General features: G+C 35.7%; 1 protein-coding gene across 5 annotated transcripts; it reads left to right on the forward strand.

The window, feature by feature from the left end:
• The first annotated feature begins 2,725 nt into the window (after positions 1-2,725).
• Positions 2,726-12,495, forward strand: LOC120079760 (zinc protease PQQL-like). 5 transcript variants are annotated; one of them, XR_005482344.1, is made up of 22 exons: positions 2,996-3,204; positions 4,333-4,579; positions 4,666-4,791; positions 4,952-5,089; positions 5,180-5,314; positions 5,432-5,689; positions 5,796-5,933; positions 6,014-6,083; positions 6,190-6,403; positions 6,928-7,033; positions 7,423-7,656; positions 8,333-8,497; positions 8,588-8,737; positions 8,823-8,914; positions 9,236-9,317; positions 9,430-9,513; positions 9,593-9,709; positions 9,802-9,912; positions 10,599-10,679; positions 10,952-11,146; positions 11,792-12,206; positions 12,323-12,495. XR_005482344.1 is itself a non-coding variant. In XM_039034132.1 (21 exons), exons 1-21 carry the CDS (start codon positions 2,996-2,998, stop codon positions 11,858-11,860), a joined length of 3,021 nt encoding a protein of 1,006 aa, XP_038890060.1. In that variant the 5' UTR covers positions 2,727-2,995; the 3' UTR covers positions 11,861-12,478. The 5 variants fall into 5 exon arrangements, 3 of the variants coding, with proteins under 3 accessions (XP_038890060.1, XP_038890061.1, XP_038890062.1); XM_039034132.1 differs by having other exon boundaries at positions 2,727-3,204; positions 11,792-12,478; XM_039034133.1 differs by having other exon boundaries at positions 3,009-3,204; positions 4,322-4,579; positions 11,792-12,478.
• The last annotated feature ends 14,237 nt before the right edge of the window (positions 12,496-26,732 follow it).

Genomic DNA, 26,732 nt, shown 5'->3' on the forward strand with positions numbered 1-26,732 from the left:
GAGTGTATATTATTTTAGTTTGGATAAGAAATATCAAATATTGTAACAAAGAGGAAAATTGAGGATAAGTGGAGAATGGTAAATATAGTAGCAAAAAGGGTTTTGAAATAGTAATTTAGTTGCACAATATAAATAGTAATTCACCAACTTTTAAATGTGTGGGTGTGAGTTTTTTTTCTAATATCAATGTAAGTAATGAGTGTTTTTTTTTTTTTTTTGATAACATTTCATTTGCAAACACCTTCTATGCAATCAGCTTCAATTCAAATTTTTGATTTACTGGTCGAATCAAAGATCATAGTTTTAGTGTCTTGAGCAAGGGTGATGGTTTTAACTATTGTTGTGACACAAGTTTATAGTTGCGAAGTTTATATTATAGATAATCATTGGTACCAGGGTAAGAATAATTGGCTAAACAAAACAAAAAGACAAAAAAAAAAAAAACGTTAAACTTTTCTCTTTATTAAATTATCCATATTCTTTTTCAAAAATTATAATATTATCATTACTTTTCATAAATATTTTAATAGGAATCTTTCACATATAAAAAAAGTGTCAAACAAAAAATAATGATAGATATGATAGATTTCTATAAACATCAATCAAGGAATATTAATTTTTTTTATTATGTGTAAATAGTTTACTTTATTTTTCTATTTTTTAAAATCCTTCTAATTTAAAATTACTAATGGAGTATGAATCGTAGAATGTCCTACAAAAATTGAGAATTAGGACTTGAAACATCTAGGTAAATTATTATAAATAGCACCCTCAACTTGCCATCTTTCAAAACGAGCACGTTCTTATGAAAAGTTGTTAAATAGTTTTTCACCGTGGATCTCGGGCGAGATCGACCACCGAGATTTGGTTAAAAAAATTCATTTTTTTTCTAACTTATCGATTGTTTTAGCCTTTTGGCCTTTCTCGATACATCTCTAAGGGATTAGACGTCAAAATTTTAGTAATTTTTCCATAGATAATCTATTCAAATCTTATATATTTTAAATTTTCTCTTAATTTAGTTATATTTGCCGAATATTATATTCAATTTTTATCAATTATATCTTTCAGATGGATGATTGCATTTTGATTTCCAGATGAATTTATCAATTAGTATTTTATGGATGATTGCATTTTGATTTTTAAATGTTGGAAAAAAAATAAATTTTGCAAAAAAAAAAAGTAAGATGAAAAATATATAAAATCTCAGTATTAATCTATCCGAGAATTCACCAATCTCAGTGTTAATCTGCCCGATATTCATACCGAGATTTTATATATTTTCCATATTTTACTCTTTTTTTATTTTAATCTTTCCAAAAATTTTAAAATAAAAATCAATCACATAAGATCCATCTAAAAAAATATTTTGATAATTAGTAAATTCATTTGGAAATTATAAATTTATTTAAAGATTTACAAAATTATATAAGACTTTGACATAATACTTGGTAAATATAGTCAAATTTGGAGAAAATTTGAAAATATATAAGATGTAGGAAAATCACATAATATTTTATAAAAATAACTTGGTGTAATCTATCCGAGATGTATCGAGAAAGGCGTCCAAACAATCGATAAGAGCTATTTGAACGAGTTTTTAAAAAATGTACTATTTCTAATCTTCTTTTTTTTTTCCCTCATAAAAGTGTCTCAATTTAATCGAGACTCAAATAATGTGGTTTCAAGTCTTAAGAGTCATATTAGTTACGAGTCTCAATTTTCATATACACATTTAATCTATTTACAAGAGGGCAAGTAATAATGGAATACTTTTCATTTTAATTTATTTATTTGTATTTTTAAGATTATATACAAGAAAAGGGAGAAAACTAAGAAGCACGATAGTCAACTACTAATAAATAATTCATCCATGAGAGATTGTCTTCAAGCCAAATCAACGATAAAACGATATTTTCAAACATGACAAGCAAGGCCGTAAATCACAACGTTATCCACATTGTAGATCAAGTTGAGAATCTACGAAGATCGCCCATTTAACTCATGCTATAGTGGTGGTTTTTGAAATGGAAGGTAGAGATGTTCAAATAACCCGACAAACCGAACACCCCAGATTACTCAACCTAAAATGTAAGGATTGGGTTGGGTTAATTTTGTTTTTGAGTTGGTTGGGTTAAATATTTTCTATTTTTGTTGGATTGGGTTGGGATCGTGGCTAAAAAAAATTTGGGTTCCTGTTTATTTTGACTTCTCTTTGTTTATTGTTTGATTATTTTGTATTGATTAATTTGTAAATTTTTTATCTCTTTCTTCAAAGAAATTGTTATGATATTCGTCATTGTTTAAAGTTTACAATAAATATCACATATATATAATATTTAACATTTGAATTTGATGAGATTTTAGTTATTAGTCATATGTGTTGTATATAAATTTATATATTTTTAATTTTTTTAAAACATGTTATAACCCGACAACCCAATCAATCTGAATTTTTAGGGTTGGTTGGAGATTTTATTTGGGTCGTGGATTGTCAATCCAACCAACCCGAATCTTCAAATTGATCTTAAAAACATCTCCAATCCAATCCAAGCTAAGGTAGAGTTCAAGCGTGTGTGTTATTTTTCAATAAAATTTAATCCTAATAATTATATACCTTGCTTGGTCAGATTTATAATAAAAGAGGAATATTTATTTTCCCACTCCATTCATCTCCCAAATGGTGGATATATTATTTTCCCAAAATAAATAAATAGAAGTGGTGGGTAAATTGTGGATCATTATTCAACAACCAACAACAGCGCAAATGAAATCATATTGAACAATCAAGAAACTCGGCATAGCCATTTCTGGGCATTGCCATGGCGGTTTTGCTGATGTGAGAGTTCTTCATTGACTTTGACCCCTTTTCTCTCCAAAATCAGTAATCTAATCTATCATTATTCAATTCAATTGGGCCCTCCAAGACCCCATCCCGCAGTTTCATCATCATCTTCTTCTTCTTCTTCTGCTCTTCCCGGAATTTGGGACTCACATGGATTTGCTTCCCGCCGAGACTTCACAAATACCGCAGAAGCATCGATTTAGGTCGCTCAAATTGGTGAGCATCGATTTGAACGCCACCCTGTCCGAGCAGCCCTACGGTGTTCACTATGGCCAGCTCGATAATGGCTTGTCTTATTATGTCCGATGCAATTCCAAGCCCAGAATGAGAGCGGCTCTTGCGCTTGCTGTCAAGGCCGGGTAATTGCTCATTGGATCCTCCCTAAGTTATTTGGCTATTTGAATTTCATCTAGGGATTACGGAATTTGAGCCACTACTATTGAAGTAAGAAATGAAATGTTGATCTATTTATGAGAACGAAACCTTGCGTGTGATCCCTCCCTTGCCGAGTTTCTTTTCTTGAGAAATGAACATACATGTAGGCAATATGGTTTGCATTTAGTAGTTTTGATCGAACTATTTGTTCTAAGCCATTTCAAGCGATTAATCAATAATCCAAAGTGTTTTTCTTGCGAATTCTGGACAAAACCATCCACATATATGTGAAAGATTAATAGTTTCTTCACTTAATCGATGCTTTCTAGTCAACTTAATGCATAGTTTGCTATTTATTTATTTATTTATTTTGAGAAAATTTCGTTGATAATTATATGTTCGAATGGCCCATGCCACCAAAAATCTTAGGTATAGCAATTGGCTATAATCTTCGCGGAACTTAAATAATTACTACGATGTTAGAGTAAGAATTAGGCGGAGCCGAAAAAAAAGGCCGTCCCAGTTACCTTAAGAGAGTGTAAAGTTTTGCGGATCCCTTTCAAGAAAGGCGTAGATGCTGCAGTCTCTGGTCACACAGAAGCTGGAAGGATGGAGCTCTTTAAACTATTAGGCCAAATGAAACTATAGGTGAACACGTCTAAAAGTGCCTGCCAAAGCCATTTATTATACTGGCGCTCAAGGTATATGTGCCAAACCGATTTCTTACTTCTTCAAAGGACAAAGTGATAATTGTTTACTCTGCAATGACCAAAAAGTGGGACATAATGGAAGCTTGATTACTGGCTAAGAACCCAGATGAATAACAGACTTAAAGGTCTAAATTTTTAACTAGAAATGTATTAATGACATAAAATTATACTCCTATGTTTCAAATACTAAACACAATGATCTTTGTTCGGTTAAGTTTGAACACTACTTTGTTCTCATATCCTTACAATCTCTTAAAACTTCTTTATTTAGATTTTAACTATTCCCTTATCATTTATCATCTCACTTTCTTATAGGATTATTCTTCTTCTCATTTAAACTAAAATATATAAATTAGTCAAGACATACTAGTGAAACAAGCTGAATTATCAGGCTTCTGACAGATCAGTTCTGGAAGAGGAGGATGAGCGTGGAGTTGCTCATATAGTTGAGCACCTTGCTTTCAGTGCCACAAAGAAATATACAAATCATGATATTGTCAAGTTTCTTGAAAGTATAGGAGCGGAATTTGGAGCTTGTCAAAATGCCGCCACATCTGCTGATGACACAGTATATGAGTTATTTGTACCAGTTGATAAGCCAGGACTATTATCTCAAGCCATATCAATACTTGCTGAATTTAGTTCTGAGGTACCTTGATTGATTATCCTCTTCACATTTTTTTTTTTTCTCTCCTTTTGAAATTTCTCTTCGCTGACTACCACCTTTCTATAAAGATTCGAGTTTCTCAAGAGGATTTGGAAAAAGAAAGAGGGGCTGTTATGGAAGAATACAGAGGGACCCGCAATGCTACAGGAAGGATGCAGGATGCACATTGGGCTCTGATGATGGAAGGTTCGAAGGTAGTGTCTTTCCTTTCTTCTTCTTCTTCTTCTTCTTCTTCTTCTTTCTTCTTCTTTTTGTTCAGGACTAATTATCTAAGTAATAGTATTTTCATCTTTTACTGGTCTTTGATGTTATGTGTTTTATGTTGTCTCTAATGGAGTACATGCGTGATGGCAGTATGCTGAGCGCTTACCAATTGGCTTGGAAAAGGTAATTAAAACTGTGTCTGCCGAGACCGTGAAGAAATTTTACAGGAAGTGGTATGATCTGCATAATATGGCAGTGATCGCAATTGGGGACTTTTCTGATACTCAGGTGTGTTTTATCAGTGTATAAGTTTCACTATCAAGATCACTAGAGAATGTTTCCATTTGAAAATATCTAATGGTGACCCGACATCTTTAGAGCGTCGTCGAGCTGATAAAAGATCATTTTGGGCATATACAATCTGCATGTGAACCTCCCCATGTACCAACATTTCCTATTCCATCACGTGATGAGCCATGCTTTTCCTGTTTTGTTGAATCTGAAGCAGCTGGGGTTAGTTCACCGTTAAACCATGATTTTATTTATGCAGAACATTATTGCAGAGTTTGAGCTAAAAAATTTGTCATGTGAAATGATCTATTAATTTTTTTTTTCTTGGGCATTTCATAGTCAGCTGTCATGATTAGCTACAAAATGCCAGCAGACGAGCTGAAGACAGTGAGAGACTACAGAAATTTGCTTGTAGAATCCATGTTCCTTCAGGCACTAAATCAAAGATTTTTCAAAATATCTCGTGGCAAGGATCCTCCATTTTTTTCATGCTCAGCTGCAGCAGATCCTGTTGTTCTCCCACTGAAAGCTTTTATAATGAGCTCATCCTGTAAGGAAAAAGGAACTGTAAAGGCACTGGACTCTATGCTGACTGAGGTGTGCCTATGTGCTCTGACTTAAACTTCAACATCTCTCTTTTATTGTTATATTTTTCCATACAATAATATATACTTTCAATGACCCATGTCCCATTATGCTTCAGGTTGCAAGAGTACGGCTTCATGGTTTTTCAGAACGTGAAATATCTATAGTTCGAGCTCTACTGATGTCAGAGATTGAATCTGCCTATTTGGAGCGCGATCAGATGCAATCAACAAATTTGCGAGATGAATATTTGCAGGTGTCTTAATGATGAGATTTGGTGTATGTTAATATATATCATTGCTCCTTTTGATGTAACTATCTTGTTTCTTTGAGCAGCATTTTCTACGAAACGAACCTGTAGTTGGGATTGAGTATGAGGCCCAGCTTCAAAAAACTCTTCTACCTCGTTAGTGTTCTTTTCTCCTTTGTATAATTTAATGATGTTTAGTTCCCTGTGATGTATTATATACTACGAACTTCAATTTTCTCTGGCATATTACTTTTGCTCACAGATATATCAGCATCAGAATTATCTAAGTATTCAGCGAAGTTAACATCATTGTGCAGCTGTGTCATCAAGATAATAGAGCCTCGTGCTTCTGCAACCATTGATGATTTAAAAAATGTTGTCATGAATATCAGTTGTCTTGAGAAAGAGAGAAGCATTCCTCCTTGGGATGAAGAACACATCCCTGAGGAAATTGTCAGTACCATGCCAAATCCAGGGTAATCTATAATTTTTATAACTCCCCTGCGTTGTGTAGGTTGAAAGACTAAAATCTGAAGACCCTTGGTTCTCACGTCCTTACTGTTCTGTCATCTGATATGGAACTTGTTTGAGAACTATTTTCGTGTGTATATCCATATGTTTTATGAAACTCAATAGAACTATGTTTGAATAACGATTGTTTAAAGTTTCCTTTTTTTCCATGACAGCTAATATAATGGCTAATCTTTCAGAGTCCATTAATTGTGATTTCAACCTATTCAATAACATCAGATTTGTTTGTTATCCAATAGTAGTTATAAAATTGTTTTTAGGCAGAAACCGCTGCAAATTGAGTGAAATGAAAAGAACACATGAGGTGTATCACACTCAATTCAAAAACATATAAAGAGTATTGCATTTCTTGGTTTTGTTTAACTTCTTATGCCAAACTCCTCACTTTGAGAAGTTTTGAATTCAGATGTTCTAGGAGACATTATTTTTATAATGGTGTAGTAACTACTCTGTTGTAATATTGTTTCAGGAATATTTTGCAGCAGCAAGAATATCCAAATATCGGAGCTACTGAAATATTTCTATCAAATGGCATGCGAGTGTGCTACAAGTGTACAGACTTTCTTGATGATCAGGTGCCTTGTCTATCTGATATTTTAATTTCTGCTGCTAGTTGTATTAGCTGTCAACCAATCAATCTTAATTTAATATTTGCTGATGACATTACATCCAACTCTGACATGATGAATTTTCTTCCTAACACCTGAGGGGTAAAAAAATAAGGAGTTATTTGCTTGCCCTATTTATTCCATAACATATATCATCTTAGAAGGTCATATCATACTTGAAGAGATTGTGAAGCCCGAAAAGCAGGTGTCTGTTTTTACTTTAATTTTTTCATAAATCTGTTAAAATTACGTCTCATATGTAATGGTCCATTAAATCTGAATAGATCTTCTTCTATTGCTCCTCCTCAGTCTAAGTTTCTCCTATACGTCTATAACATACAATTTTATCTTAACAGGTAGTATTTACAGGGTTCTCTTATGGGGCCTTATCTGAACTCCCAGAGAGAGAGTATAGTTCTTGCTCAATGGGTTCAACCATTGCGGGAGAAATTGGAGTGTTTGGTTATCGACCTTCTGTATTAATGGATATACTGGCTGGTAAGAGAGCTGAAGTTGGTACAAAGCTTGGAGCGTACATGAGAACCTTTTCTGGTGATTGTTCACCGTCAGATCTGGAAACTGCCCTGCAGGTTTGTCTCCTGTTTGCATCAAATTAAGTAACCCCAGTTTTTCAAACTCCATGACTTATTATATAGCCTTCGAACGAAAGAACACAATTAAAAGTTTTATTCCATAGCGACATGATATGATTACGCATTATCCCCATGGATCTCCTCTATTAATGAGTTGATGGCCTATACAACTTACTATGCTTTCTTTTAAACTGACTTTCCAAGAAAAGCATTTCTGAGGCTATTCTGTTTTTACTTAATCATTAGGTTTTGCAGTAATTGGCCTAAGCTAATGTTGTTCCTCCTGCTTGTGCATGGACATGTCTCCAAGTCTTTTTCTTGATTCCAATTCGGAGTCAACTATTTCTTAATTCCATCCATTATATATAATATATATTTTTTATAATTTATAAATGTTTATTGTTTGTCATGCATTTGGCCTTACAGCTAATTGCAGTTTATGAGGTAGTCTCATTACCAATACCCTATATTAGTGTCTAGTGATTGTGATATAAATAAATAAAAAGTAAGACTGCCTTAACGTAAACAAATAATTTTTTATGAAGGATTCAGTCAATTTTCAAGCAGCATATTGCATGGTTCTAATTTAATATTGTTTCTAAAAATTTTTCCCATTAGACCATTTCTTTACATTTTGTTTTACATGTATTGACCACATTCTGTTTCTCTGCAGCTTGTTTATCAATTATTCACAACAAATGTGACACCAGGAGAGGAGGATGTCAAAATTGTAATGCAAATGGCGGAAGAAGCTGTTCGTGCTCAGGAGAGGGATCCTTATACTGCATTTGTGAACCGTGTGAAGGAGCTTAATTATGGAAACTCCTACTTTTTTAGAGTATGCTCGTTATCATGCTTGTAAAATTTTATTATTATTACTATTCTATGGTATTATGTCTTTTAAAACTTTTTATTTCTTATTCTCCAGCCAATTAGGTTAAGTGACCTTCGAAAGGTTGATCCACAAAGGGCCTGTGAATATTTCAACAACTGTTTCAGAGATCCTTCCAATTTTACTGTTGTCATTGTTGGGAATATCAATCCTTCAATAGCACTTCCTTTGATACAGCAGTATTTGGTACGTGTAGCTTTATATTCTGTCTGCTTATGCACTAACAACCTTTGTCGTCAGTGATAAGTAAGATTTTGATTTCCTTGAGCAGGGTGGAATACCAAAACCTCCTGAACCTATTATGAAATTTAATCGCGATGACCTGAAAGGATTGCCATTCACGTTTCCTACAAGCATAGTTCGGTATAGTGCACTAGACCTTGCATTCAACTCAATGATTATAGAAAAAAAACTTGTTTACCAAATGTGTGCTATAATTAATCAAGGGAGGGAGCACAGTGAAAGAAAAACTAAAAGAATAATGTCTCTCTTTGTTTTTCATCCAGTGGTGTTCTTTCTTTCTTTCTTTCTTTCTTTCATTCTCTGTTTTCCCCCCCTTATGTTGTTGGGTAAGGTGTTACATAGATGTGGTCGAATTTGCATAATTTTTTCTGGTTCATACATTTATTACATTCGTTTGGGATTTCCCTTTCTTTAAGCACGTTTAGTGTTCATGCATTGTAGAGAAGTGGTATATAGCCCGATGGTTGAAGCCCAATGTTCAGTTCAGCTATGCTTTCCCGTGGAGCTCACAAATGGAACCATGGTATTTCTCTCTTTAATTGTCATTTGGAAGGGTAGACTGTAAATTAAGTGCCCTGTTTATTACTTTTTTTTTCTCATGATTCAGAATGTGTTTTATTAAAAAAAAAATGCAGGTTGAGGAAATTCATTACGTAGGGTTTTTGAGCAAATTGCTTGAGACTAGAATGATGCAAGTTCTGCGTTTCAAGCATGGGCAGGTGTGTTTATTTTGTAGGTTTTCTGAGTATTTGTTCTTTTATTCGTTTGCTTAATTCTCTAGTTACTTTTCTGTTCCAGATCTATTCTGCTGGGGTTTCAGTATTTCTTGGAGGTAACAAACCTTCAAGAATTGGTCCTGTTCGTGGTGATATTAGCATAAACTTTTCTTGTGATCCAGAAATCTCATCGAAGCTGGTATATACATTATCACAATCAACCTTCTTTTACTTTATTTCCATTAGAAAATTTAGCTGACACATTTTTTGTGATCCTGAAATTTTTCAAAGGTTGATCTTGCGTTGAATGAAATATTACGTCTTCAAGAAGAAGGGCCTACAGATCAAGATGTTTCATCTATCCTAGAGATTGAGCAAAGGGCTCATGAAAATGGACTGCAGGTTATCGTTAATGAGAACTTATTTTTATTACATGAAGAGTATCCTGCAAATAGCTTCACTTTAAGATATGTTTAACAAAGTCTCCCAAACACTTGATTTCCACACACACACGAAGTTCCACCATCACATCTTTAGTAACTTCTCTTTCAGTCTTTTTAGTCCCTTTTTTTTGTTAATGATTTATGGAGAGGGAAACATGGGTGGCTGCACACGTGGCATTTATGTCCAGCCACTTACACAATATGAGACGTTACCACATAACTTCTCTCGATGATAGATTCCCAAATCTGAATAGTATAGGTAATCGTGGATGATCGCTTGGCTCAACTTATTCAATGAATTGCAATCTCTAAATCCCTCCCTCTTTCCCCATTTCTTTATTTCTCCTCCTTCCACTCTCCTGTATTTGATATGGATAAGGGGAAAGAAATCCTCAGGTTGGAAGAGAATTTCGTCTTCAAATGAAAAGAGTTCTACTTGCTCGTGCTTCAAGGTGTTGTTTATATTTACCCTTACTTTGCACGTCTGTAGTTAGAAGGTTTGTGATCCATCATGATGTCGACTTCCATAAAGAAAATAAGCTGGTTTTCAGTTGTTCCTAGTGTATATTTTGGCAGTATGCTTAGCGGGGAGGAATTTTATCGTTCCTGTACAACCAGTTTACTGATTTTGGTTTTCATTTCCAGGAGAATTATTACTGGCTGGACAGGATTTTACGCAGCTACCAGTCGAGGATATACTCTGGTGATGTAGGATCTTCTTTTGAGGTTAGTGTCATTTAATTAGTTTTTCTCTGCACCTTTTTGTTTTTTGGGTCAAAACATCAAGTTGTTTAAAATATTTATAAAATGTGGTCATCAAATGTAAATATTTTCATCTACCTTAAGAATTAAGATAACTTGTTTAGTTTCACTTTCACTGGCAATGCTTTGGAGTGTTAACTCTATAGGTAATCTTGACCTTCGACTTTCTCCAAAGAGAGATAAATTGGTATACCTTTTCTCATAAATTTTTGTAAATTGTTCTCATTTTGGAGCAGATCCAGGATGAGGGACGTTTGAATGTCAGGAATTCCTTGACACCATTGACAGCGCAGTTGGCACTACAAAGGATACTTCCATTTCCTTGCACAAAACAGTACACTGCAGTAATTCTATTACCAAGATCATATCGGTTCAGGAAACTGAAATCATTCTTCCGACTTGGTCTATCAAGTTCTGGCAGAGACGCAAAGGTTAGTTTCAATTCAGTGCTTGTCACTCGCTGTAGTCCATATGTCATAGTGGCATACAATTCTTATTGCCCCCGACAACGCAGTTTTGGAAAGTTTAGGCTTTGTAACCATTTTGTTTTTAGATTTTGATTTTTGAAAAAATGTGCTGTTTTCTCACCATTCCTTTACAATAGTTTTCATTTTTCCTAAGAAAGCACTTGAATTCATAGCATAACCAAATTCCAAAAATGAAAACTAGTTTTCTTGGCCTACTTATGATAACATGCCTAAAAGGTAGATAACCAAACAAAGAAACTTATTGGTGGAAATAGTATTTATAAGTTTCATCTTCAAAAACCAAAAATATAAAATCAATTAGTTATCAAGTAGAACATTGAACTTTTTGATTTCTTGATTTGATACCTATACAACGGTATGGCCCTTGTATATCCTTTCATATATCTCAATAAAAGTTTGGTTTCTAAATAACTTTATGATTTGTTGATCTTTTAGGCAACTATTAAAGCTTTCTGTCCTTCCTTCCAAGGACTATTTTTTTTCTTCTAAATATTTGTGAAATTCCAACCCTAGCAGATACCTTTCACAAATTTTATTCTATTACTTCCAAAGGATCACATATGCACGCTCTTTTCTTTGGCTGAGCAGATTTTAGTCGGCCTTGCCAGTGTAGCAATTTTGACGTTTAGCTTGTGGAGATATTGGAGAAGTAACTGAAAACCCTAGGTCGATTCTATGCGCTTCGGGTTGTATCAAGTTGAATTCTTCCGTACATATTATGATGACTTGTTGAGAATGAGGGCATTAACGGAGCTAGAAGTGTACAAATGGAGGTTCCAGATTTCCTTTTTATTTGGAGACTATCTCCGGCTAGAAATGTAATTTATGGCATCACCACTGACTTAGAAGATAAAGAGCTGATATATCCAATATCTCTGTGGAAGAAATTATCGCAGATAGAGAAGCAATGGTCAGGCTCATAATTACCTGCAAGATTTGGCCATTCTTTCAAGTGAGGTCTTCATTTGCTTCCTGTTTAACCCATTCATTTCTGCAAGTGGAGGTTCTGTTCTGTCTTTAATTTGTTTTATAGATTTGGACATAATTTATTTTCTTGCTCTTCATGGTATTATCTGTTGGGCCCTCCTAATTGTAGCTTGATGTATTGAACCTGAACAGGGGCTTTGAAAGTTCTCTCATCTCTGTATTTCTACTTTACCTCTTGATCTGAGACAAGCAAAGGCGGTTTAAGAGTAGGTTTTACCGAGATTGGAACTTTTGATCAAGAATATATATCTTAACTATGTTTAGATTGACAATAATTTATTTGTCTCATTGTGGATTTTGCTTTATTTTTCTTTTCTTTTTCTTTTTCCTTGATAAATGAAAACAAAAGTTGAAATGGGTATTTTTATTTTTAAAAATGGAGTTGATTCGTGGCAAGTTTAACTAAACATTTAGTAGGTGCTCTTGCTCTATGTATCTTTGTTTTTGATCCACGTAGATGGTGTACTTGTGGGTTAATTGTTAAATACTAACAAATAGCTGATTGGACTTCTTAATTGTTTGCTTTTTTTTTTTAATTAATTAATTAAAATGAAAGTTGAAGCAATCACTTTAGCATAATCATCAGGCTACGTATGTAATTAAAATATCATTCTTATCAATGATATGATCTATCACTATAGACTTCTAATAGTATTATAGTGTATCTTTGATAGACTATCTAAAGTTTGTTATATCTGTATTTTTCTTTGCATTGTATTATATCTGCTAATATGTTGGGCTTGATTGTTATATTTGCAATTGACCCTATTTTTTTTTTTTTGTTTAAGACCTTAAACTATGGCAATTTAGTTGGTGAGATATCTCTCAATTCATTTTTTTTCAAAAAAAAAAAAAAAAAAAAAATTGAAACCGTTTTAATTTAGTAAATTAAAAAAATACTTGATTTATTTTATTATTTTGTAACCAAAATTATTTAGCTGGAGGTAGACCCTTAAGTCTCATACGCACACACAACACTAAAGGTCAGTTTACACGGAGAATGAAAAATTATGTAATTTTGGTTGATTCTAATTAGACTATCTGTAAACCCCTAAACTTATTTTATTAGCTAGTTGCACTTAAGTCTTCTTAATTATGTGTTAATTATCTTAATTATAGGTATAAGTTCTTGTAAGTATGTGCTTGTAATGTTTGTAGTAGTTGAAAATTATGGAAGTTATAATGGGTATGCATATGAGGTGGAGTTGAGGAAAAATTTCTAAGTCTTGAAATAGGATGCTCTCGGGTAGCAAAGAGTAGCCAACACTTAGACAAATTTTGGAAAAGCTAAGATAAGTGGGGAATGCATGGGCGTTTGTGGACCTAAATACCTAAAGGTGAAAATTTGACTAAGCGTAATTGAAGGTGCACATGCATCAAGGGTCTTTAGAGGTTAGTGAAGACCTTAGGATGGATATATGCGAGCACTTGGGTTTGCCTAAGTGAATGCACAGTAGACGAGCAATGTTGAGGCGTGTTAGAGGTAAGGGACGCGTCTATGAGCAGTAGGCCTAAGCACGAGTGTCTAAGGGTAAAAACCTACATATGTGTTAAACAGTAATGCGTGAGCAAATGAAGATCCAGCGTTAGCCATGAAATGTGTTGGCCGAGGCAGAAGGCTAGCAGGAATCTAAGCTTAGACGTTGGTAAGAGGCTTAAGCCTTCAGCTTAAACACTTAATTAGTGAGCTATGTGGCATGCTTAGAGGCCTTAAAAATGCGTTAAGTATGCCAGCTGCCAATTTAAGGAACTCTATGAGCATGCAGCCTTAGTATAAAAGGGAATTTGAAGTTGAAGAGCTCGGTTTGGGCATTTTGAGCGTGCTAAGTAGGGTTGGCAATGAGGCCGAGCCGGGGGAGGGGGGAGGACTCCCCATCCTCGTCCTCGCGGGGGGTATTTCCCCCCATCCCCGCCCCCGTCCCTACCAATTGAAGGCGGGGACGAGGATGGGGATTCCTCATCGGGGACGGGGTGGGGATACCCTCCTTGTCCCCGACCGGGGACCTGGTTAGGATCCTCAGTTTGATCACCATCTTCCGGTAAAATCGAGGATTCCCCACCCCGATCCCGCGGGGATTTTTGCTGACCCTAGTGCTAAGGGAGGAGAGTTGTCATTGATTTGAAGCTTGAGCTGTGAGGAAGCTAATTCAAGGCTGCTAGAAGAAGATTTCCATAGAATTGAGATGAAGGTTGAAGAATTTCTTCAAGTCTTTGAGAATCTAAGACCACGTGGATGAGTTGTAAGAATTGGTGAATTCCAAGCTTAGCAGAAAAGAATCAGAAGCTATAATTCTAAGGTAAGGTAGTTGAGATGTTTAGAAATAAGTTCTTAGTAGGAAGTTTCATGAGATTGTACATGGAATTTAAGTTATTCAAGTTGAAAGTCAAAATCTAAAATTTTGATTGAATGAACAAGCAAGCAGCTACAATCAACGCATAAACAAGCAGCTGACTAACAAATGTTAAATGTGGACAAGCCATTGTCACATAGACAAAGCCAACAAATTTTAACGCATAGGGGTATCTTGTGTGAGCTGCCACACACATTAGTTGGTCGCAAGGTAAAAATTTGGTTAAGTGTGGTTATGCGTTAAATACAATATACTAAGGATACATCACATGGTAAAGGAAGGGAACGATGCATCGAACTAGGTTTGAAGCTCAACATGCATTATTTGAATAATAAGATAAGCTTGAGAGGAAGTTAAGGCGTTAACCAAAGACTCTTATTATTCTCATAGGGCATATGCATATAGGGAGACCTACAATCCTTTAAGGAAGTAACCCAAAGACTGCAAGTGACTAGTTTCCAAAATATTTGCTAAGTATTTTACTGATGACTTTCCAACGTATGGGTAGAATTATTTTGATATTTCCAACGCATAGTTGTTTTACTCTAAATATTTTAACGCATGCTTTAGGTAAAGGGAGTCAAGCATGAACGCATGTTAATGTTTTAAAGAATGTTTTACATGTAACTTCTATGTGTTCCACTTGAGTTTGACACCATGACTTAGTATTTAAATGAGTTATTTACTGAATCCCTTAAGCATGATGATGAGTATGATGTTTTATGATGTTAACATGTATATTTGCTATGTAAATTTTACTCTTAAGCATATGGTATCGAAGGTATGGTAAGATACCCAGTTATATGCGACCCTAGCTATCGAAGGTATGGTAAGGTAAGCGGGATCCTATTCAGTTCTACATGCACGTAAGATCTATGTTATTGACGTTAATGAGATCGAGTAAAAGGGCTTTCTCTCAACTAAGGTTGCTATAGATCGAGCAAAAGGGCTCTCCCGCATGCTCAAACAAGGGAGTAGAGGAATTTTACAAGGAATATTAATGAGTTCAGTCTAGGGTTTTTCATGCTATGATTATCATTTCAAATTTTCATTTATGAACCCTGAATGTGAATGTAAATGTTTTATTATAAACTTATTTACATCAAGAGTTAATGAATGTATGTTCTTTTAAAAAATGTCACTCACTAGGCATTTTAAGCTCACTCTTTTTAATGTTTTCTTCCCCAGTTTGCGGTCAACGTTCCACAACCTAGCAATTTTGCCAGTCAGTCACTACTCAAGATATTACCGAGAGTTGAATTTAGGTGGTCCACTAAGTCCTGTTTAAACATTAGTTTGTGTGTACCTGACAGGTTAAACTTGTGTCGATTTGTTGTTGTAAATAGGTTTGGTTTTCTGAAACTGTTTTGTGTGTTAGAGTTGATATTGAACTGTTGCTAAGGTTATATGTGTTGGGATTGGTGTCCTAATTCTCTCGGAGTCTCGTTATTTTGTAAAGATACACATTGTTTGATGAATAAAATAATTGTTATTTAATTCTGGCATTTACTCATATCCAATAAATAAAGCTCCTTTTGTAAAGATACACATTGTTTGATGAATAAAATAATTGTTATTTAATTCTGGCATTTACTCATATCCAATAAATAAAGCTCCTTAGTCATCTTATGTGAACTTAAGCATGTATATGTGATATACAAGTGGATCATGTCTTATGTGATAACCTAAATAGGTCTGTAATATAAGGATTAAGGTGGGATATCTGATCCTGGTGATACTATGAACACGGCCCGCTTTGTAGAGGTTTGCAAGTGTTGTAAACTACTACAGATGGTAGATCCTAACCATTAACATGGAGACGTGCGAGCGGGGGTGTCCTATACAAAGAGTTTGTATAATACCTGGACCACGAGATGACTAGACTCTGTATATAACGCTGTTGATACTAGAGACTTACATCTCACCTAAACGACTATAGGTGATACGACCTCAATCCTGAGTGTTTTGAAAACTCCTGCCTTTGAGGGTGGTCATTTTATTAGTATGGATGAGAGTGGCCATATTGCCAACTCAACATGCCTACCTTTTTGGGGACTTGTCTGATCTGGGAGTTGGGAACTCAATCCACAAGATGGAATTCATTCATTTCCCGAAGCAGGGATAAGTAAAGAGATTGCTCCCTTAAGGGCTGATTCCGAGACTTGAACATAGTGACCACAACTTCTATTTGGAAAAGAAGACTCAGTCATAGTAGGACTATGACTTATGTTCATTAAGGGATTAGTGGTACTTAAGAAGTTAGATGTAACTACAGGGGCATAACGGCTATTGGCCCAACTATACTTATGAGCGATCTGTGAAGGGTTGTCACACTGTTGATTGGTTAAGATGGACACATAATATATCTGTGGTAAGGAGAGTTCAGTTGTCGGTCTTTGGTGAAGTGTCTGACAGTTAATGGATGGTGGATCCCATGACTGTAGAATTTAGTCAGTTATTCATGTACCGTTGGAGTTTTGAGCTACAAGTCCATAAGGTCCCCTTGGTAGCTCAATGGATTTAGTTGATGATCAGTTCTTGGTGTTGATTTGAAATGTTCAAATTGACAAGAGGTATTTTGATTATATATGATATAATCAGTATGATGTATGAGATACATCTAGTGGAGGGTTGATGTAAATTAGATTTATATTAAGTACCATGAAATAGAAAAAGAACTATGGTTTATATATTTCATGAGATGAAATATTAAAACTATAGGTTATAAATATAGTATGATAAGTTGGTTATCAATTATATTTATAACAATATTAATTATTGGATAATTAAATCTTTTTCTTTAATAACCAATTAAGTGGGAAGTTATTGGTGGTTCATGGTAACCGTGAGATAAAAGGAAAATTGTTTTCCTATTTTTAGTAATGTTGAAGTTTGAGATTTGATGAATTCTCTCTCGGAAAAACATCTCACGGAAGCTTGTCAAGTAAATACAGACTTAGTAAGCGACAACTTGAGCGAAGTAAACGATCGTGTAGTATTTCGTAGGCGACAGGCAACTGAGCTAAACGATGAGCTAAACAATCGCTTAGCTTTTTCTAGACAATCACTTAGCTTTAGCTAAATGATTGGGCATTGACCTATGCGATAGGTTTCAGCCATCTCCCACTTGCCCAATCGTGTACACGATTGTTCATTCCTCATTCATCTTTCTCATACCAAGTCCAAACAGAGCCCACCCTCTGGATTCTCACACCAAGAATACCAAGGTAGCCTTCTTAGTGATGTCATACTCAACTTGATGTCGTCGAGGTTCTGTGGAGGTTGTTCGTGTTGCGTGGGAGTTCGTACCAAGGAGATCGCTGAGGACGAGCGTGAAATGTTCATGCAGTGCTGCGGTTTTGTTGTTCGAGCGTTCGAGGTTTGTGAGCAAGGAGCGTGGAGACGAGTCGACAAACGTTCGTAGTGTTTATCCTTATTCATTTGATTGTTCATGCTGTAATTTCAGAATTGATTGCATAACTATATGTTTTGTGTACGACTGTAATTGTAATGTTCATTCATGATTGTAATTTGGAATGATCTATTTTCCGCTGCTCATGGAAATCTCGAGTTCGGTTTCCTTCAATATGTTAAGTCATAAATTGCTAATCAGGTTTAACAGGTACTATGGACACAGGTTCACAGGAGTATGTTGGGCAATAGTTGTTATAAGAGGGTTGGCAAGAGGGTAATCTTGGGATAGGTGTGACAAATTGGTATCAGAGCAAAATATTTTGGAAAAGACAGTCATACATTAGACTGGGAACATGTGAATGATGTTATGAACATAATAATGTATATGTTACAGGAACCAAGCCTCGAGAAGGTGTCAGACTGACTTAGTAGATGGCTGAAGGGGATTATGACCCTGCCATAGATCCCGTAACTCAAAAGGATCCAGATATGATCAGAGAACCAGTAGTACAGGAAGCCACATTTGAGTCTAGTAACCCTCAGGTGAGAGCAAATCCTCAGATGGAGGATAGAGTCTTCGATAGGATTGCTCAGAGACTGACAGCTAGCGTAGGATATGTACAGACAGATCCCAAGAAGAAGTATGGCATTGAGAGGATGAAGGCATTAGGCGTTATTGCATTTAAGGGTACTACTGACCCTGCAGATGCTGAGGCATGGTTGATTCAGATAAAGAAATGTTTCCAATTAACAGGATGTTCTAAGAACCAAAAGGTCAAGTTAGCGGTGTTTCTGATATAAAAAAGGGCAGAGCAGTGGTGGAGAGTGATAGACTCCATAAGAAAATAGATCAAAGGAGATGACATAGGATGAGTTCAAGAGGATTTTTTAAGATAAATATTATCCTATTTCTTATCGTGAGGCGAAAAGGAACGAATTCTTGAAGCTCGTTCAAGGTAATATGACAGTTGTTGAATATTAGTAGCAATATATAGAGTTATCCAGGTATACTTCTATGATTATAGTTGAAGAAAAAGACAGATGTAGATGTTTTGAGAGTGAGCTGAGAAGAGAGATACGAACTGTTACTACTATAGCTGATTGGACGAATTTCTCTCAATTAGTAGAAACTGCGATACGAGTAGAGGAGAGCCTGACGGGGGACGGGCAAGACAGAGAAGCCTTTAAAGGAGAAAAGAGAAAGTTTACTTTAGGGGAATCTGGCAGGAGAGACTTTAAGCCCTGTTTCAGTGGGTCAACGACCTCTCAGGGTAGTACAACAGATAGTCAACAGAGAAGAGGTAGGCGGAGATCCAGCCAGACAGCTGAGGAATATAAATTCGGATGTATGGAAGAATCAATGGTCAGTAAAGGTAGGAAGTCCTAGTGTAGAAGATCTAACAAATTTCATTTAGGATAGTGCTATGAAGGGCAGAATGTCTGCTATCAGTGTGGACAACCTGGACATTATAAGAGGGAATGTCCCCAGTTAGTTCCAGGGATGCAGATTGAGCAGAAAGTAGCATCACAGACAATGATGCAACCTAAGGTAGACATAGCAGGTGATGAAGGCACCAGTAGTGCTAAGTAGAAGGGTGTAACGGTGGACGACCATGTCAGCAGGGCAAAGTTTATGCCATGACCCAACAGAAGGTTGGTGATGCCTTAGATGTTGTTACTAGTATGGTTTTCATTCATGATAGACCTGTTCATGTATTATTTGATCTAAGGGTGACTCATTCATTTATTTCTAGGATGTTTGCATTGAGTACTGATAGAGTGCTAGAAATTATGGCCGATGAGTTAGTTATCTCTACCCCTGTTGGTGATGTGCCGATTGTTAATAACTATTATAGGAACTGTGTAATTGAAATAGAGGGACAAAACATGATGATTGATTTGATTCCTTTAGAACTGCTAGAGAGTTTGATGTTATTTTGGGGATGGATTTATTATTTAAATACCATGCAACCATTGACTGTTATAAGAAGGAAGTGATATTTAGATTACCAGGTCAAGTAGAGATAGTGTTTGTAGGAGAAAGGAAGGTGTTCCTTACATGTTTGATTTCAATAGTTAAGGCCAGGAAGCTAATGAGTAAGGGTTGTGCAGTGTACTTTGCCTATGTAACAGTTTCACCACCGAAGAAATTAGGGCCAGAAGATGTTCCTATGGTGCGTTCATTGACGTATTCCTTGAGGAGTTACCAGGATTACCACTAGATAGAGAGGTGAAGTTTACTATAGATTTGATTCTAGGGACAACACCCATTTCTCAAGCACCTTATAGGATGGCACCAGCTGAGCTGGAAGAATTGAAAACTTAATTACTGGAATTGGTAGATAGGGGCTACATCAAGCCCACTATGTCGTCCTGAGGCCAATTCTATTTGTGAAGAAGAAAGACAGCACACTCAGGCTATGTATTGGATACGGGCAGTTGAACAAGGTAACTATACAAAATAAGTATTTGTTACCTCGTATTCACAACCTGTTTGACCAGTTAAAGGGAGCATCGATATTTTCTAAACTCGATATGAGATTAAGTTACCACTAGTTAGAGGTTAGAGAATCAGATATCACTAAGACAACCTTTCGGACTAGATATGGGCATTATGAGTTTCTGGTTATGCCATTTGACTCCCACTCTTCCGATGTAAACATGGCCTAAAATTTTAAAGTAAATCTGACATAAAGAAAAGGTGATTCATTGAAAAAACAAAAAAAGAAGTGTAAGGAAGAAAGGAAAAATTGTAGATGGTTAGTGTTGTGAATGAAATTTTTTTATTAAAAAAGAAAGAGGAGATGCCTTGAAAATTGAACTAGGAAGCAAAGTACACAGACGTGTGATATTAACAAAATTTTAAAAATTGAATATATGCATGAAAAGAAAAAAAAATCATTGGCTTTAAGCCACTTTTAGATTATATATAAATTTAGATTTTTTTACCTCCAAAATTATTTTGTTATTTGAATCTTCGTTTTAACATTTTCACACAGTAGACCAAACCTGGTTCATTGTCAGAATGCATACATTTTCTATTTGAGTTCAACATGTGCTGTGGAAAAATTCCAACATTTCTCGACTATAAAAATTGAAAATTAAGGGGCAAGATACAAATATAATAATTAGGTCTAAAGTATTAATAAGTATAACATAGTGAAAAAGATTTTGAAAACATAGTAAAACTTAGATCGAGCTTGAAATTTATTAATGAAAAATCATTTGTAAGAGTCTATCAACAATAGACCATGTCATTGTTAGGAGTCTATCATCAACAAAGTATATCACTAACAAATTTTTCTTTATGTACAATACTTTAAAAATGTTGTTATACACTTAGGTTACGTTTGCTCCAGGTGAAAGATAATCCATTGCTGATAATGTAAAATGTAGGTCCCAATTGATTACTTTTGTTTTTGTTTATATGCATTCTATAATTGTAATGAGTTGTGGGGTCCACCTTAAAATCTGTAATTAAATCATGCAATTTAATTTACGAATGGAAGAGTATTCAATATGATTGTGGTTGAAAATTACGTGGGACCTACTATCTTCTCCATTATCGCTATCGTTACTATTATAAATATTGTTCCTGTAATAATATGAAAATTATGCATCTGCCACACTTGTTGTTATCTTTACATTTACTGTTACCGTTAGAGTCAAGCAGTAATGGTAACAATAAAATGTGAAAAATTCATAATTCTAGATAAATGCAATAAAAAACAATCAAATTATGTTTGCAATTCAGGCCTATTACGATTCATCCACCAATGACGTCTCATTCAAATTACACCAATTTTTATTACGGATTGGTAAATGTGACCTTAATTATTATCCCTAAAAGTACTACTCATTCCGATTAGGGATTATTAATGATTCAATCCCCTTTCCAAAACTTATTTTCATAAATGTCAAATTTTTTAAATATTTTAAATATTTTATATATAAGATTTAATGAAATTTTTAGACAAAAAATACCCCTTTGTGGTGGACGACCAGAGAGAAAATTTGTATTGGAAAAATCTTTCCATATTTACGAAGCACCTTTAATATCGGAGAGAGAGTATATATTCCATTTTCAATTGGAGAGAGAAAATTTATTTAATATGATTTTTTTTATTTAACGCATTTCCCGTATCAAACAATTGGTTTTACTTGTAGATTCATGTCATTTAGAATATACTTTTGAACATTGTATTAGAATTTTGCAAATGTTTTAACCCTTATATGAAATATACTGGTAAATACATTTGATATGTACTCAAACACAACTATTTTCATGCAACTTCTTGATTTTTTTCGGCGTAATCATGATTATTTTTAAATATACCTTAAAATATTATATTAGATGTCTGTAAATGTTTCGACTAATTTATAAAACATAAATGTACTCAAATATTGTTTATTTACTACCAATTATTTTCTATTTGAGTACATTTATGTTTTATATTGGTCAGAATATTTGCAAACTCTAATACAGTGTTTTAAGGTATAATTAAACATTTACAAACCTCTAATACAATGTTTTAATGTATATTTCAATGTATTTATCAGTTCTATTAGAATATTTGCCCATTTACTGTTGTTCGATCATACTTTGCATGTCCACCGCCATCCAAGTCGCACTGCCTATTTACAAACATCTAATACAATGTTTTAAGATATATTTCAATGTATTTACCAGTTCTGTTAGAATATTTGCCCATCTACTGTCATTTGATCATATTTTGCATGTCCACTGTCGTTAAGCAGAGCCACTCATCGTTTGCTGTCCAGCCGAGTCGCACACTGTCTGTATAAGTTATATAAGTTATACCCCAAAACATAAACAATAATTGACAATTTTCGCATAAAAATTGAACATAAATATTAGTCATACAGAAATGTATAACTAAATCAACCAAGGTATATCATATAAACACCTCTTATATTATATAAACTATTGATTAAGTCATGGATACTTAAGTTTTCAACTATTTAAATCGAAAAAAAAACTCAGAAAATCAAATAATACGTTAGAAAACCTCTAAAAACCGTGGTATCGAGAACACCGATTTGGAAAAGAGGAAATAGAAAAAATGCAAAATATTTTGGGGGTGAAGAAGAGATCGCAAATACCATGGGTTGAAGAAAGAATCGCAAACACTTATTAGAGAAGAAGAAATAAAAAAACGTTGGATCCCTTCAATCCGAAATTGGTGGAATCGAATGGTGAAATCAAAATCGAATGCCCGAATCGTCAGGATCTTTTTTTACACCATGAGATATGGTCGGAATATTCTTTTATACCGTGAAATAGGTTCATGCATGGTAGGAATGGAACTAGGGTTGGCAACGAGGCAGGACGGGGGACTCCCAATCCCCGTCCCCACCCCGCCCCTGCCAATTGAAGGTAGGGACGGGGACAGGGATTCCCCGCTGGGGAAACGAGTCCCCACCGGGACCCATCCCCGTTTTATATATATACGATTTTTAGAGGTTTTCCAAACCGATGTTCTCGATACCACGGTTTTTAGAGGTTTTCTAACGTATTATTTGATTTTCTGGGGTTTTTTTTTTCCGATTTAAATAGTTGAAGACTTAAGTCTCCATGACTTAATCAATAGTTTATATAACATAAGAGGCATTTATATGATATACCTTGGTTGTAGTTAATAAATAAAATATTGGTTGGTTATATATTCTTTTTATATCTTATATATATATATATATATATATATATATATATTATATATAAAAAAATTAATCGGGGATACCCTCCCTGTCCCTGTCTCGTCCTTGATCAGAGACCTAGTTAGGATCCCTAATTTTACTCCCATCCCTGGTCAAACCGGGGGTTTCCCGTGCTGATCCCCGCCCTGTCCTCGACTGGGGACCCGGTTAGGATTCTCGTGACCCTTATCCCCAGTCAAACTGGGGATTCCTCATGCCAATTGGGGCAGGGACTCGTGGGGATACGAACCCGCAAAGATTTTTGCCAACCCTAAATGTCAAGGGTGAGCATGTTAGACTGAAAAGCCAACACGACCGACCCAAACCGATCAGGTCGATTTTTGGTTTTTTTAACCAAATGTATCTGCGGTCGGTGTGTGTAATGGGTCAGGTCTCGACCCGACCCGACCGATTTATTATTTAAAAAAATATATATTAGATTTTACTTTTAGGGTTTAGTTTTACTTTAATCTTCTTCTTTCTTCCACAGCAGTAGCCCCAGCCCGCACGCAGACGCACAATTCGCTCTGCACGCCAGTCTTCATTGGTTGTCCCCGATCTTCTTTTCTTCATTCTAGCCGTAAGTTTCATTCCAGTCACCAGCACTCTAGTTAGTCATAGCCGGTAGACTTCGTTCCAGCCGCTGGCACTTCTGATGACAGGCAGAAATGCATGTTGTCTTAGGCCTTTTACTTAGAATTATGAGGACTGTTAAGAAGAATATGCGGCAATTATGCTAGGAATTCATGAGAAAATGAGCTTGCATCGTTCAACATGATGAATCTTGGCTAACCCATTATTATGCGATATTATACGTTCAATGTTCTATTTTTGTAGCTAACGCAGGAAGTGGACGCAAACGCGGAAATCGGACCACCGCATAGACAACCACATGCAAAGAAACTCTCCATCGCAAAGGCGAATGCGTTCGATCAACGTATGGATGTTGCGGTAATCAGTCGCATGCGTCCATCGCATGGGAGTTACGCTCGTCAAGCGATTGAGGTCATCGTGTAGAGTTGAGTTATTAAGCGAATGCGGTTACTGAATGATTGCAGCTACGCGATAATGTATACTAATGGGATCAACGCAATGTTGGTGGAATGAACGCATCAACACATCTACCTCGAGAAAAATTAAAGATGATGTGGATATTTTACCTACCACACCGTTAGCAACAGAGGTTCAGAAAGGACTAAACGCACAAAATGTCAGAATCAGAGCAGTCCATTAATGCTGTCGGCAATTCAGACTCTATATAAAGAAGCCGATGAGCAGAAATTCAAGTTATCCAAGGTTTTCGCCTGAGGTTCGCCTAGGGCGGATCCTTGTGATCCAGACAAAATGCGTGAGAAGACACTTGAGAGTTCTTCACCTCCTTCATCCATTCCGAGTGACGACTAGAGCCTTCGACCGGAGCTAGATCTCGAGAGAGTCAACTCTACTGCCCATCCATGGCACCACCGGCAGCCTTGATGCTTATCTCTAGAAGCAAGTCCTTGCTTCTAGCAGGTCATTTCATTTTCTTTTCTTTTCTTATATTGTATTGTATGACATTTTGTGATTAAAGAATTAATACAATTTATTTTCAATATATTTTTGTGTTCCTTTGACTCCATCTCCATCATCTTCACCTAGCTTCCTTACTTTCATTGCATCACTTAGTGAGATTGCTTGAGTATCGCATACTTAGTCATGTGGATTAAGGATATGAAGCATGTAGCAAACCACCGAGAGGTGTGTGTTGTGCGAGTATGTGAGAAAACCTTATTTTTTTAGTGTAAAGTTACGGCAACGCCTGTCTATAGGCTAACGCATTACTTGTCTATGAGTAAAGTCAGCAACAACCAATTGCCCGAAAGGGTATGTGGTTGGTCGCATTAAGCAATGTAAGTCATTGTTCATTAGGGATAGGAATAATCTTAGGTCAGCAAAGTTCATGCGGCTACCTTGTCCTATGAGTGCTTCATTCATCATTTAGGTATACTTGGGAGAGTAGTCTAAAACCCAAATCTAAGACTCGAGAGAGTAGATTGGAACGCATAGGCAAGAATGGGGATCTTAGAGATAAGCTTCGTTTGCTTCCACACAGCGTATGTACCCTACGGATAAGATATTGCATGCGTCCAGGAAGTAGGATAAGATGTGATATGCGGCCATCACGTTTATGTGGCGAGAGCTCATGAGCGGGTTATAGGGGTTTAGGCAGGCATAGGCTTCTCGGCAATATCGCATATGCACCGCATATGTCCTAGATTTAGGCTTTGGTGTGTGTAGCATAACAACATGGCTTGTGTTGACTAAGGTTGCCCTTGCGGTCACTCTTAAGGGTTGCAATGAAATCATCTCCGCATTTATCTATTTTCCCATTCATTTGTTTCATGTCAAGGGTTTTCGTGTATCTATCTCTCTTTCATATTCTCACTACATTGTCCGTTAGCTAGGAGTAGGAGAAGTGTTAACTTAGAAACTTTCCCATCCATTCTTTTATTCAAACTGCCGCATGCACATTATCGCATTCATTTTGCTACAAGTCCCTGAGTTCAACCTCGGATCACCCGAGAAACTTGCGTTCTTATTATACTTGGCGTAAGCGCAAGAAAACTTGTGATAGAACGCATGGTCATCGTATACATTCGTTAACGCATTGTCATTCCAACGCATGACCATCGACGCATGACTATCAACGCATACCTTAAGAACATGCATCGCATATCGCGACCAAGGGATTTTAGTTGTCGAGTATTTGACGTCTAATTTCCCATCACCAACTTCCAACCCAACTTTCTTCTTTCTTTCGCAGGTTCGTATCTTCATCTTGATATCTTCCATTCCAACTGTTTCAATGTATTGTGGATTGTAGATTCTAGCCATTTCAATAGAAATTAGTTTGATTTATGGATGTGTGGATAGTGATTGACTGATTGTAATGTATTCATTGTATTGTAGATTCAATATTCTACACACTACAGAGTGGCCAAAAAAATAGAAATTAGTTTTGTAGAGTTTATGTAAAGTTGAAAAACTTTTAGTTTTTGTGAATTGTGTGATACTGGCGT

The sequence above is a fragment of the Benincasa hispida genome, chromosome 6 (genome assembly GCF_009727055.1).
Source record: "Benincasa hispida cultivar B227 chromosome 6, ASM972705v1, whole genome shotgun sequence".
NCBI classification, from domain to species: domain Eukaryota; kingdom Viridiplantae; phylum Streptophyta; class Magnoliopsida; order Cucurbitales; family Cucurbitaceae; genus Benincasa; species Benincasa hispida.